This window comes from Bacillus rossius, chromosome 1 (genome assembly GCF_032445375.1).
Source record: "Bacillus rossius redtenbacheri isolate Brsri chromosome 1, Brsri_v3, whole genome shotgun sequence".
NCBI classification, from domain to species: Eukaryota; Metazoa; Arthropoda; class Insecta; order Phasmatodea; family Bacillidae; genus Bacillus; species Bacillus rossius.
The window spans coordinates 347,616,065-347,631,146 of record NC_086330.1 but is presented as its reverse complement, the minus strand read 5'-3'; the positions used below and the strand labels follow the sequence as shown (position 1 = coordinate 347,631,146).

The window sequence follows — 15,082 nt, the reverse complement described above, 5'->3', positions numbered from 1 at the left end:
TGCATTCACAAAAAAAATATAGGTATACAGTGTGGGGGTCGCGGTTTTCGATTCCAATATTTCTCTTCCTTCTCATTTCGAATAACTCACTCAGAAGGTGAATAATTTGATTCAGGGTCTAATTTGATCTAAGTGGTATTGCTTCCTTAGGCCTTTGGGCAAAACCGTGTGACGTAAAAAACTACATTCGGGATGTTAGGAATAAAAGTGAATAAATCAAGGTTTAAAAATGCCACATTTGAAAGATGATATAAAATTTTTACACGCTGGACAATTATTTTTTTTATTTAACATGTTTATAATTTAGTAATTACCTACCACAAAAAATAGGACTCATTATTAAGAAAGACCTTTATACGAAACCCAAGTGAAAAGAAACATTTGCTTTCATTTCTGATAAGTGTTAACCATTTATACAATAAGCTTTGGAAATATGCGGGGGAAAAAATTATATTGTGAAACGTATTGTGGCGCTGAGACTAGAGGCCTCGCTCCAACTCATAATGGCGAATGCGGGATCGATTCCCGGCTAGGTCGTGGCCCCCGGGTTATCTCGGGGTGCTCCAGTTTTCCGCTGCCCTTCCATTCCGTCCATTCTCATCTTGGGGCGGGCTTTCCTCACTTCGTTATTCATTTCTGTATTCGGTAAAAGTCCCGTATCACGTATCGAAGTTAATGCCTTGATCCTGATGGCATCGTCCTATACACATTGATCCTGTGGTAGGTACATGATTCTTGCTGTTTTAAGTACGGCAACAGATCCTGGACTTAAGCTTGTTATATAAAAATTAATTATATGATCGCTAGTTGAATACATAAATAAAATTCCACAAGACCTGACATTATTGGTTTGTTTTGTGATATTTTTATTATGATCAGGATCATTCCACGTACTTAATCTGTATTCTACTGGAATAGGTTTGACTCGTTTGTAATCAGTTTATTTTTCTGGAGCCTGTTTTCTAGTTTTGAAGCAACTTCTTAGTTAATAAGCTTGTTCCTCTCCCCCCGCCCCCCCACCCTGGTTTCAGGTAATAAATCTTGGTCAACCTGCGGAATCTACAACAGAAATAATCTAATAAATCTGGTTAGAAAGGTAAAAAAAAATTATAATTCTTAATTTTATTTTAAGTTAGATATTAAATAAAAGTCAGATATTACAACTTGAGAGAATAATGTCCATAACCATACCTTAACCTTTTAATATTTTTCTTTAAGAAAAGCGAGGGTTGGATTTAATTTATATTAAACGTTTTATCTATTTTGTTTATGATAAAATAATTTATGAAAAATGAAATCCTTAGACTTTTATCTTGAAAATATTGTTTCTGTCTGATAAAAAAAAAAGTCTAAGAATTACGTGTTGAAGTTTCGTAAAGCAATTCTCACTTCTAGCGAAGAAAATTAAAAATAAATAAAGTCGAAACAAATCGAAAACTTGCCCTCTTGAAAGATTGTAATTTTGTAACAAGGTTACCTATATCTCCGGAGTACATAATCTATATAAATTTATATATATATACATACATTATTTTATAATATCACTCGGCGGATTCTCGAATCGTTTTATTATAAAATTTGCTTTTAAATGTGGTGATGTATTAAAACAGGATACACGTGGATAAAATTTGCGTGAGTTATTTTTTTTTTTTGCTTTGGGGCACGACGAGTGTGTATGACGTGTGCCAGCTTCGGTTGTTTGCGTTCTCGCCGCTCCGTGGGCGAACTTAGGCAACGTCTCCGAGCCAGCGACGCAGAGGAGACGACGGCGTCTCTTCTCGGCGGATTTGGGTGTTCGTCCGGTCGGGATGACGTCGTGCTGAGATGCCTACTACAGCCTCCACCTCGAGGGACCCTCCGCCGACGAGGAAGCCGTTCGCTGGCAGGGCTTAACCTTGTTTCTAGTTGCACCTCGGAGGTGGAGGAGGCGCTGCGCACTGCCAACCCTGCAATAAGTCACTTCGTGAGAAACTTCACTGCCCGGCATTCGAAACGTCAGGGTATGCTCGATGGTCCGGCACCAAGCGAGAAATGCACGTATTTTTTTTTAAGGCAATATAATATTGACCTCGAGCTGAAAGAAAACCACCTTTAATTGTTTTTCAATAAAGTCGTAAACTCTTTCACAGTATACGCACCACGTGACTAGTAGTCGACAGCGCACGGTACGGCCTGGGATTATCAACCGGGATCGCTCGGGAGTGATTCGGCGTGCTTCGTGTTTCTTTCGCAAAACACCAAAATTTATTTTTGGCCTATTTTGGTACCGGATTATCAGAAACATATATATATTTTTTTGCGTGTTAAGGGAACACTAATATTGAAGTAAAATCACAGATATTTGTAAATTTTTCATTTACAAGAAAAAAGTTTACGTTAATAACATTCGCAGTAACACTAGGTTCGTATTCTTACCCGGGAATTTATGCTTTGTGTTGTCCCAGTAACTCCAGTAGTTAAATTTATTGGTAAACCGTTCCCGAAATGGCATTTCAGTATTTACTACGCATATTAAATATAATAAAACTAAATAATGTCCAATTATTTATAATTCAATTTTTTTAACTTCGTGGTTTGAAAATAAAAATGCTTCAATGAAACATCAACCAAAATCAAAAATATGGGCAAATTTTCGTAAAAAACTACTCAGTATTAACTCCAAAAACATATTTCATATATTAAAAAATGTGTTGTACAAAGTTGCAATATCTTTCTTGTAGTATAGGAACCTAATTCTTGGTAACTGGTTTCCAAAGGAATCATTTGTATAAGAACATAAATTTTTTTTCTGTTTACTCTCGTTGAACTTTAATCAGACGATGACGATCTTGGAACACCTCTGACATGCCCTAAGTCACCCATAGCAACCGTAGACCAGGCGGGATACCTTTAACGCCTCAGCTGCTTAGTGTTTTGGTTTGGGGGGGGGGAGAGGAGTATTTATACGGTGTTCATACCAGCACCACGGTTCAAACACTATATCCGGGAGTCTATTCCATTTTCCGAGATAATACTGAGTATTTCTTACGAAAATTGGTGTATAACTAAATTTTTAGTTGAAGTTTTACTCAGGCATAAATTTTTAAATCATGGAAAAGATAATCAATTATTCAATACTTTAACTTTTTTGTTTAATTATGCTTATTAATTTATGTGCGCAGTTAATATTGGAAAGATATTCAGGGAACGGTTTTCAAATAACTTTAACTGTTGGTATACTGGAACAACACTAAAGGATAAATGCCCGGGTAAGAATTCGAACCCAGTATTACTACAATATTTTGTATTAATGCAGTGTTTTTTTCACACTTTTATTAGCTTCACCTGTACGTATGAATGTATGTATGAATGGACTATGTAATAAATCATTTCCATTCAATCAAAACGAAAATTGGCATTTCAGACCCAACATGAAATGACTAAGAATGGCATTTGTTTATTGTAGTGCCAGCAGTGGAGGTCACACACGAAAGGTTGTTCACATCCCGACGTTGCTGGGGGAAGTTGAGGAGACGCTATGGCGTTTGGGTTCGAGGTTTAACTCTCCACTGAAGCTACTGGAATGTCCTGGCCGAAGCAGTCAACGTATGTTTTGAGTCTATCATGATGGCGAAAGTAAAGAGTTTGACCCATGTTAGCGAGCCAGAATACTATGTCTATCTTGCGTTACTGTGACTCAAATACTAAGTCCCAACTGGATGGCGGCGTTGAGCCCTAGGATACTAGGTCACACCTGAAGGGCGGTGTTGAACTCCAGGATACTAAGTCCCACCAGGAGGGTAGCGCTGAGCTCAAGAATACTAAGTCCCAACTGGATGGCGGTGCTGAGCCCTAGGATACTAAGTCCCACCTGGAGGGTGGCGCTGAGCTCCAGAATACTAAGTCCCAACTGGATGGCGGTGCTGAACCCTAGGATACTAAGTCCCACCTGGAGGGTGGCGCTGAGCTCCAGAATACTAAGTCCCAACTGGATGGCGGTGCTGAGCCCTAGGATACTAGGTCACACCTGAAGGGCGGTGTTGAACTCCAGGATACTAAGTCCCACCAGGAGGGTAGCGCTGAGCTCAAGAATACTAAGTCCCAACTGGATGGCGGCGTTGAGCCCTAGGATACTAGGTCACACCTGAAGGGCGGTGTTGAACTCCAGGATACTAAGTCCCACCAGGAGGGTAGCGCTGAGCTCAAGAATACTAAGTCCCAACTGGATGGCGGTGCTGAGCCCTAGGATACTAAGTCCCACCTGGAGGGTGGCGCTGAGCTCCAGAATACTAAGTCCCAACTGGATGGCGGTGCTGAGCCCTAGGATACTAAGTCCCAACTGGATGGTGGCGCTGAGCTCCAGAATACTAAGTCCCAACTGGATGGCGGCGTTTAGCCCTAGGATACTAGGTCACACCTGGATGGCGGCGTTGAGCTCCATGATACTAGGTCCCACCTGAAGGGCGGCGCTGAGCTATTGTGACTGTATGGTGCTAAGGCGGAGGAGCTGCACACCTTGAAGCGGTTGGCCAGGTCCCACAGCGGCTCGTGGTTGATGCGGACCGCGTCCAGACCCTGGGGCGCCACGTCCCCGCGCGGCGGCTCCTTCTCGGGCGGCCCGACGTACTCCGCCGACGAGCAGCTCACGTCGTCGGGCAGCACGCTGCGCCGCGGCTTGTCCTTGGGGCAGTCGGGCTTCCAGCGCATGTCCGGCTCGCGCTGGTACTCCACCTTCACCGGCTTGGTGAAGCGCCACTTGCGCAGCGGGTGCACGTCCGAGTCGGGCCTGGGCATCGGGTCGTACTGCACCTCGGCCAGGTGCTTGAGGTTCTCGTGGACCATGTCCAGGCGGTTGATCACACCCTCCCGCCGCTGCCGCTCCACGCGCGACGCGCACACGTATTCGTCGTACGCCTTCTGCAGGTCGTCGGCCGTCTGCCCCACTCTGGCCGTCAGCGACACCAGCTGCCGCAGGTCCGGGGGGAACAAAAGTGTTGGCAACACCGCGCGCTATTTGCCGTCACGGGAATCTTTAAACGCGTCGATTCACTAGAGACGACGAAGGATGGTGATGTTTGAAGATCTCTAGTGTAAATAGTGATACCTAAAACATTCTTGCGAACTACGAATTGTAATCTGTGTTCGTCCAAGAAGGTTTTTCCCGTAACTTAACTTCATAAAAAAAGGTATCATTTTGAACCTTATCACGATAAACCTTTGATTACGAATTTAATTATTTTTATGGTTACCCCTTTTTACATACGAGGGTTTCAATTATAGATTCGGAACAGTGGGGAATCGACGAAATGCGTGTTGAGGTAGGGGTTAACGGGAGTTCTCCCGAGAAAAAACCCAAACGGTTAGCGGAAACGTCCGCTAAGTTCCGTGTTTGGCTCCGTCGCAGATCGCAACCTGAATCCTCTTGGGGAAGATATGAGCCAGAGACCAGCCGACCACGTATGGCCTCAACACTGAACGACTAATTCTCAAACAGAAATGCCAAAAACCGAGTTTCGTGGCAGACGTGACTGGCCGCGTGTTCAATGTTACGGAAATCATAACAGTTATTTCGTTCGATTTCTGTACCACAGAGACCATAAAAAGATCACTTAATTTTCTGGAACCAAAGCTAGACTCCATACACTTTTACATTTTGCCGGCAGTCACATTTTACCTTTAGTCAATGCTTCATAGGGCTATTAATTTTCTTATTTTAATACCGGATAATTGTCCGACAGGCCCTGCCAAAGAACCCACTATCCAATAAAAGTGATACTTATATAGCCTATAAACATATATATAGCCTGTCTCCGAATAATAACGTGAATCTTGCAGGGATTTTTTGCCAGCGCAGGAAATTTTGACATTTAATTGCCAGTCATCAAAAATTATATTTGTCACAACCCTTGTGCCTGAATGGATTTCTAAAACTTTCATCACCTATTTAGTCCTTTAGGGGATTAATTTTTTAAATCCTTCCTTAATGCTCATCTACGTTATTTAATATTAACGTCTACTTATGTTTCTAAAATCACCGGTTTAAGCTGTGCATTGTATGTCAGTCAGTCATTATTAGAGTTTTATTAAGTAGATAATACTTTGTTACGTACAATGATTTTTACCAAAAATAGTCTACAGGCACGATTATTAAGTGAACACATCGGGTAGATAAGTATACTTTAATCACGTATACATATGCTTCACGTTGATATTTGGACTGCAGAGCTCTTGACAAGTCCTTGGCGATGCTGACCCAGTTAAGGGTGATTAGGCTCTGCCATTTTGGATTTTTTCCCATCTTTTTGCTGTAATTATAATATTTTACTACTTATTTACTTACCACGCATTTACTAATAGGCTCTAGTCTGTAGCCGCGAGGAAATAACTTATTTTTTAACGCGGGCTACTACAACTGTCTTGATAATCGTACCATTTCATAAGTGTTGACTTCAACAAGTAGCCAAAGCTAAGTCTTATGCCATGCCAAACCAAAAAATTTAGCACGGACGCTTCATTGCAAGCGGTATCAAAATATTTGAAACTGCAAAATTAAGAGGCGTAATCCCTCTTAACATCGTGGTGAAGTCTGTAACCCACCAAAGGATGTGGTCTTGTTATCGACCAATGAGCATAAAAAAAGAGCTTAGTTAGTTATAGGCAGGTTGATTCTATCATGGAATAGTGATTATATAATGGCATTTTAAATGGTAGTTAGTGCTTACCTCTTTCTGCAGTTGGGGTAGACGCGACGCATGCTTCGATGCAAATTTTTCTGCAACAAGTCACATTGAACTAAATGTCAGGCTAAAATTAATTCAGATTTCTTTGAATACTCTAACAGCAATTTTAAAATACCTGCAAGACAATAGATATTTTATGTCATCATGTAAGACTCCACATTATCGTGTACAAGCAAGAAAATTTAATTTGTAAATTGGCTTCCGTCAATAGTCATTTGTTTATAGTCCTTCATGAGCGTGTTTAAAAAACACACGATCCAATAAAATAAATCATATTAATCAAGCAGCAGTTAGTGTGTGTTGTCAAACACAAATATGCCGGTCATAGTCATCCCAATAGCTGATATAATAATTAAGAGAAAACTTTTTTTTTGCAATTTTATTGGACTCTGTGTGATTCCATTACTTTTGTGATAATTGGGAACTATTGGCTCGCAGTTGTACATGGGATTGTCTGAATAAAGAAGCCAATAATTAAATCCATGTGGAAAAAACAAAATTAAGTCAGTCTTGTAGCCAAATGAATCTAGTAATTTCTAGAGGTAAATTTGTCGATACACCCACGAAAAATTGTCGGATTTATTTCGCGACTGGTTAAATTCAAACAATTTTACCTTTGTACTACTTCTGTCATTGATTAGAGCCATGGTTATTGGGCTGACTCACTAGCAAAGTAGACTAATATTATCAAATACTGAACCTAAATTAAATAAGAAAATTATAAAATTTAATAATAATAAAATATACATCAGGTTCACGTTGATGATTTTACTACAGTGGTCTTGTCATGAACTTGACGACCCTAAGCCAGCTGTAAACAAGGAGAGCAATCACGTGTAACCTGCTAAATTGTGAGATCGTATTATCATAGAATGAACACTCTATAAAGGCTTAATTATGTGTAGCCAGTTGAGCATAGCCTGGCGTAAAATGAATCCACGAAATAATTGTTACTCTACTCATCAATGTATTCGCAGTTGGGACCTAGCTAATTACATTTCTTGCTCTTGAAAACAGCTTCGGAGGCATAAAAAACTATGTCCACTTTGGGGCAAAATGCACTTTTAACCATAAATTTTACCATCGTTTGCCGTACATTATGTTGGCATACAATACTACGATCTACGATATGTCAAAAATTCAGATATTTTGAGTTTAAAATAATTGAGTACTTAAGTGAAGCACTATTTAAAATTATTTAAACTGTTGTAATGAAAACATTTTGTTTTTGAGACATAATGTTTTATGCTTCCGAAGTACCCAAGTTTGCACTAAATCGTTAGAACCGTTTCCTAGAACGCCAGTAGCCTACACATGTGTATGTTCATGAATGTGCAAATATAAGTATACATATGATTGTTTAAAAGCATCAAATAAGTCGTATATCTGGATACGCAAGCGTCACTATAAATAATATTACAATGTGTAAAAATATGTGTTCAGCTGCATTTAATTTCAATTAATGATTTATTGCTGAAAATAATTACATTGTTTGAACAAAGCTTATTTGATCCTAAACAAATTGAAAACATACCGACTCTAAAAATATTTTCTTTTAAGGACTGTTTCTCTGTGGCTGTATTGGGAGTTTTAAGTTTTAAAAACACATGAAAGGTAGTAATGACTAAAATAAAGCTATGCAAGGGTGAAAAGTTCTCAAATAGAAAAAAAGCAAACATTTTAATTGTTTTTGCTCGTGTGTAAAATGTTTATGTATCAATATAGTGATAAGCATAAAATATTATTGCGAGTTTATGTTAAAAAAATTAATGAAACCTTATTAGATTAGGTTTTGCTTCAGTGCTGTCACTTTCAGATGATAATAACTTTTCACTAAAATAAAATCCTGTTGTTCATACTGACAAATTATGTAATTCAACTGACGCCAAATGCATTCATCTCAACTTGACAACATTGCATAAATATTATAGGTACATACATTATTAATTACAAACTGGGTCTGAATTCACTGACAAACATCGGTCACAATTTAATAACAAATAAATAAGTTGAAACTATTTACCTCTCTCTCTCTCTCTCTCTCTATAGATATATATATATATATATATATATATATACACACGAAATAGGCTCAAAGTTATTCACAAGGCTGGTATATGTTTTTGAAGTTAGATCTGCAAAACTACTTTATTGTAAATAATATAGAAAGTGGGACAGCAAAGATCTAGATAGTGTTTAATGGAAGAATGTTCTAAAAATAATGTTTTACTGTATTTGAGTGATTTTTTTATAACTAATTGGGAGCAATACTTCAATTTGTAATAGTTTTTTTGTTAAATATTTACACAACGAATTTTGTCAGTAAAATTATGTTAAACACTGCCCTACTATTTGCGGCATGTAACATGTTCAGCTCTAACCTTAAAGGACGTATGTCCACCAGTTTTGGAAAGCACTCTAACTGAATTTTGCGAGATGGACTCGCAGCAGAAGGTTGCCGGTTGAATTCGGACTCACTGTCAGCCTGTACAAACTTGCACAGCCTGCAGACAGACAGTACAGCCGAGTGTGAGCTACTCACCCTTGACGCACTGTCCTTGGTCGGCTGGAGGTGGGCAGGGGGGTGGGCAGGGGGGCGGGCAGGGTGGGGGGCAGGGGGGAGGACATATCGGCGCAGCTGTGGTGCCTGCAACAAGCGACAGTCTTATTGAGTACTCGCCACATCACACCATGGAGTAGTTGGTCTATGTAGTGGGTGACTGTTCTGAAGTCAGTGTCACTCTGGTCCATTGAATACTTGGTCTATGTAGTGGGTGTCTGTTCTGAAGTCAGTGTAATTCTGTTCCTTGGAGTAGTTGACCAATGTAATGGGTGTCTGTTCTGAAGTCAGTGTCACTCTGGTACATTGAATACTTGGTCTATGTAGTGGGTGTCTGTTCTGAAGTCAGTGACATTCTGTTCCTTGGAGTAGTTGATCAATGTAATGGGTGTCTGTTCTGAAGTCAGTGTCATTCTGGTACATTGAATCGTTGGTCTATGTAGTGGGTGTCTTATCTGAAGTCAGAATCATTCTGGTACATTGAATCGTTGGTCTATGTAGTGGGTGTCTTATCTGAAGTCAGTGTCACTCTGGTCCATTGAATCGTTGGTCTATGTAGTGGGTGTCTGTTCTGAAGTCAATGTCACTCTGGTCCATGAAGTAGTTGGTATAGGTATGGAGTGGCTGTCTGTTCTGAAGTCAGTGTCACTCTGGTACATGGAGTAGGTGGTCTATGAATAGGGTGTCTGTTCTGAAGTTGAAGTTATTCTTGTCCATGAACATACGAGTGTATGGAGTAGGGTTCTGTTCTGATAAAAAGTCAGCCAGCTATGAATTGTATAGCATAATATATCATAGTTGTAAAACTAAAGTTTTAACTTCTTGAAAGGATTTCACTAAGAAGAACCATAAAAAATTAAATGATGAAGTGAGTTTTATTACAGAAAAAGAGTAACAACACTTTTGCGAGTAATTAGGTTTAAATTAATCAGAACAAAAAAAAATAAATATTTTTTTTCCGTTTTTATGAAACTTTTAGGTAGCAGTTAATAACATATAATTCAAATTTATATATTGAACATATATTTACATATTATATACAGTACGTAACTGCTCCCTGATGATGGCGACTGCAATGTCGACCGAAACGTCGGTGTAATTATTCGCCAAGGACGCGGCTACAACCCAGAAGCCAAGCCACAACAGCAAGTGCGGCTCCAGAGGAAGGGCGCAGGGGGCGACAGCCCCTTCCGAGCCCAAATTTTACTTCTTATTTCTTTATAGAGAATATTAATGTTGACTTAAATACTTTCGTTAATGTGCTAAACTCTTCTTTCAAAGTACGAAAATACAAAATTTCAGTATTTGAGACCATATATTATGTGAATATGCCAAGGGCAATGTCATGATTATTAACTGCATCCTCCTGTGTGTGAGAGCCCTGCCCGAGAGGTCTTCCCGGAGCCGCCAATGCACAACAGTGTGGTGAGTTCTGGCTGGGAGCAGCGCGCGGCTTACCGCAGTCCTTGGAGGACTGGGCCGGCAGCTGCACCATGCCCGGGTACTTGGGGGCCCCAGGGGTCGCCGACGACGAGCAGGGACCCGCCGAGGCTCCCCCGGAGGCCGGCGGCACCTGCACGTCCACCTCCTTGTCGATCCTGAACACCTCCTGGCCCGCGTCGTCCAGGTAGATGACGACGGCGCGGTGGACGGCTGTGAAGCTGGTCATGGCTGCGGGCGGGACGGGACGCCGTGTTATTGTCGTCGCGTGTGGTTGGAGGAGTAGAGGAGCAGAGGTTCCCGCAACCGTCGGCACTCTTTTCCGGGGTTTTACGTCTCCAAGTGAATATCTTAATATCTTAATATCGTTCGGAAGAATTATTCGCAGGCTTTCACGGCCATTGTCCGAAGTAGCTCGGCTTCTGGGTTTGTAGCAGCAACCCTTGGCGAATAATTCACCGACGTTTCGGTCGACATCGCACTCGCCGTCATCAAGGAGCAGTTTAACTACAGTAGGTAACTGCTCCCTGATGATGGCGACTGAAATGTCGACCGAAACGTCGGTGAATTGTTCTCAAGGTCTCCGGCTACAACCCAGAAGCCAAGCTACTTCGGAACTGTCAAGTGTTTTGGTTAAAACTTTCAAGTGGATTATTGAAATTTGAAAGTGCGTTGTGGTCATTAATCTGTTAATTTTTTTTTTTCTTATTATATGAATCTCGGCGTTCTAGAAGATTTTTGGTGAAACGTAGACACGCCTTAAATGAAACAAATCTAAGAGAGAACACTGTTTTCGAAATATGAACTACACAGACAGAGGGTATGCCGGTAAAAGAATTGCCAACGGCCTAATGCTAGTGAATCACCCCGCTGTGATGTAGTGGAAACCATGGAACAACCCGATGTCGGGATGCCACATGACCGACGTTCGAACACCGGTCTCCTCTGGAATCAGGAGCTATATACCAACCCCCCCCCCCCCCCCAGAATTATCATACCATCGACCCTAATTATCGTCGCCAAGAACGAGATGGTATGATTCGTTAATTTACCTGAAAGGTCTGGTTATTCTTCACCGTGAATTTCGATGACGGAGTCCGAAATGTTTGAAGTCTGTGTGAACGGCTGTCTCTCGACGACCAAAGGTTATTGTTTTCGGATTGTTGGTTGTTTTAAAGCAACAATGCGCTCGACGTAGAACATATTCCCAAGCTAGCAAGCCCCAGCCATCGCTTACAAGGTACAACAATGACAGCCGAACACTGTCTGGCCGGCGAGCAAAAATAAAGGGGGGGTGGAGGGGGAGGGGAACACAAAGTAAAAAGACGGTAAATTGTGGCAACTCAATGCTTTAACAAACGCTCTTATCTTCTTTGGAAATCTGAGAACTGTGCAGTATTTAGAGGCAACTTAACAATCTGAAAGTATTTAACTTTTCGACGATAAATGTTGGCAACCTGGACTATTTTGTGGTCGTGTTTGCTGGTAATATTATCCTATTACGTTTAAGATTATTTAGTTTTTAATACGGATCAACCGTAACACTACGTAAAAAATGCTTTATTATTTGTTTCAAATATTAAAAACTGCATAGCTGCTAATAATCATAACCTCATTTACCATTGCAAAAATTACACACGAGCACAAGCAAAGCAAAGCACAAAGAAAATTTTGTTTTGCAGCCATGCTTATTTCATTTCTACGAAAATAATCTAACATTTTCAAATAATATTTCAAAATACCCATATTTCATAAATTCTAAACTAAGAATGTTCGTGAATATTCTTATTTTTTATGTTATTTTGTTCAAGAAATGTCTATGCATTTCTATAATTTAAAACTGAATACTTCATGTTGGCATTTTTCATAGGCACAGGTTTTTTAGTGGCCATATTCCGCCTGTACAGTTGCGCTCCTCCTGAGTTGGAAGAACTTCACATGGAGGAAAGAAGTTAATACTTCTTAAGAGTTAAAATCACTTTTATAATCACGCCATCGTCATTTTTTTCCGCCCAAAACATTGTGGAAATTGTGTTTGATAACTTCTGATGATGGTTAGTAAGAATAATTAAGAGTCTCCGTCGTTAAAAATAGCCACTCCCGAAAAAAAAAATACAGTCGTTTAAAACTGTTTCCACAGTGAAAACACTACCCTTCAGCCAGTGTTTGGGGCGTTTAATCCAACATGGCGCAGCAATTAGCTAAAGAAAAAAAAAACTACTCCCATTCTTCGACCATGATAGTCATTACTTTTATTTGCATGAACAGTTCCAACATTTCATGCAACTTCAAGATCTGAAATTTAAAAAAAAAAAAATGCGAGGATGATTTTTTTTTTTACAATTCCAGAGTATTTTAAATGTCACTAACAGCATTTCATTTTAGTTACGATCACCTAGAAGTGCAAGAGCATACCCTAAAAAACATGTTTGTGAGAATTTGATTTAGCCTACATACGTTAACTAGAGACCTGTAAAATTCGCGGATTCATTTCGCGATAGGATAGAGTCCAAATACTTTTGACATTATTTTGCTTCAGTGATTGGGTCACAGTTTATCTGAAGGATTCTGGGCCATTGAAAAATCTTTAACAAAAGAATTAGCGATTCACGATCATTTCAGTCAACAAGTGTTACGAGACGGTAACCAATCAGCAAATGTAATTAGCACGAGTGCATAGAGGATCATGGAATCTATCCTTAAGGGATTTGAAATCGCGAATTTTACAGGTCTCTAACGTTAACACATCTGACCTAACATACCTTTCAATTGTGAAATGGGAAAGATAAAAAATACCAAAAATGCACGATCGTGGATTTTTGTGGAGAAGGATAGTAAAAGAGACTGTATCGGCTAATCCTATGGTGTCATAGGTTTAAACAACAAATAGAGAACATTTTTTATAGTATTATAGCTTGTACGTTAGTAGCGCCGGTGCGTCGTGGCAAAAGCGATGCCTGGTTCTCTACTGTACGCCCTCGCGTTCACGTACCAGGAACCAATTACTATAAAATGTTTTTAATCGTGCATTCTATGGTTTGGTCACTTCTGTAATCCGGGCCAATGGTCGAAACGCTCGAGTACAGATTTTTTTTCGCGGATGGATTTCGGCTGTTTTTTTCTGTCGCCGCCACATCGTATATGACTGCGCTGCAGGTGTTTCTAGGTTTACTCAAAGTTAATGGTTACTGTCGGTTTTTCTTTACACTACAATATTCCGTTTTCTAGAGGAATACATTCCCGTAATAATTTTTTGAAAAAATAGATCTTAATTACTGACGCAACGTAATATCAGATACTTTTTTTTACATTTAAGATTACTTGTATTTTTTTCTCTCTTAAGAGCAGCCTATTATAACTCGTTTTAAATGTCATTTTTACTATGCATTAGGATTTATTTGGTATTTATTTTTATTTAATTTTATGTCGTGAAATGAATATTAGCTACATAAACGTCTACAAAGTAATTGTAAATTGATAACAAAACGTATAGTCAAGAAAATAAAAGCAAAATTGCTATGAGAATGCCATAAATAATAAATAATTAGTTTACAAGCAAGTGTGAAAAGCAGTTTAGATCCAAACATATTTGATAACTAACACGATTTAACGTATATAATATAAAAAGTCATTTAAATAATTACATTCTTACAGACTAGATACATAAATGAAAAAAAAATCTACCTTATGCTATACTTTTACCTATAGTATGTTCTGTAACAGTGACATTAAAAAAATATTATAGAATATAAATTATTCTGAAAATACAAATACCGTTATTACTACGAACACTATTGTGTAGTGATGCAGATGTTTTCATGTTAATTTAGATATTTACATATATATGTAATTTTATATAAATATTTCTGTTCCATTATAAAAAAAAATACAGTGAAGCAGGATAAAGGCTCATATTGCAAGATTTTTTAAAAAGCTTGAATGGCGCTTGCCAGAAGGAAACTTTAAAATACCATCATATAATAATAAAGGTTAAACATTGATGTGAAAAACACTTGAACAAGAAATTAGTGTTAAAATTTCACCATGATAAAAAATGTGTTCTATTATCTACATGGGAAAAGGTGAGTAGTGGTGACTTTGACTTTTGACTTCAAGTATCAAAGTGGCAAATATTGTGCAAAACCCAGAAAAAACTGTTAAAAAATTCGTTGATTATAATCCATCTACTACTTTTATGAAACGCGGTTATACGCTTCGTGATACTTAGATGTTAAAAATACATACAAATTGAGTGTACGTTTGTGATTTTCGAGTTATAACCTATTACATATTTTTACTGTTAGAAAGATAAATACCTAAACCAAATCTAACGTTAAAAAAATTGTCCTTCTGTTCAGCCTGT

General features: G+C 39.0%; 1 protein-coding gene across 1 annotated transcript; it reads right to left on the bottom strand.

Annotated features, from left to right (window-relative positions):
* Positions 1 to 1,551: 1,551 nt before the first annotated feature.
* On the bottom strand, positions 1,552 to 11,898 carry LOC134528192 (uncharacterized). The gene is made up of 6 exons (XM_063361581.1): positions 11,772 to 11,898; positions 10,738 to 10,950; positions 9,262 to 9,366; positions 6,702 to 6,751; positions 4,495 to 4,944; positions 1,552 to 1,946 (listed from the first exon to the last, which is right to left on the bottom strand). The coding sequence occupies exons 2-6, from the start codon at positions 10,946 to 10,948 to the stop codon at positions 1,902 to 1,904; spliced, it is 861 nt and encodes a 286-aa protein (XP_063217651.1). The 5' UTR covers positions 10,949 to 10,950; positions 11,772 to 11,898; the 3' UTR covers positions 1,552 to 1,901.
* Positions 11,899 to 15,082: the final 3,184 nt, after the last annotated feature.

Coding starts and splice junctions, on each gene's coding strand:
- LOC134528192 (XM_063361581.1), bottom strand. CDS start 10,948: ATGACCAGCTTCACAGCCGTCCACCGCGCCGTCGTCATCTACCTGGAC. Junction 6,752..9,261: donor CCAAGGACAGTGCGTCAAGG/GTGAGTAGCTCA, acceptor GACTTGTTGCAG/AAAAATTTGCATCGAAGCAT. Junction 4,945..6,701: donor TACCCCAACTGCAGAAAGAG/GTAAGCACTAAC, acceptor GACCTGCGGCAG/CTGGTGTCGCTGACGGCCAG.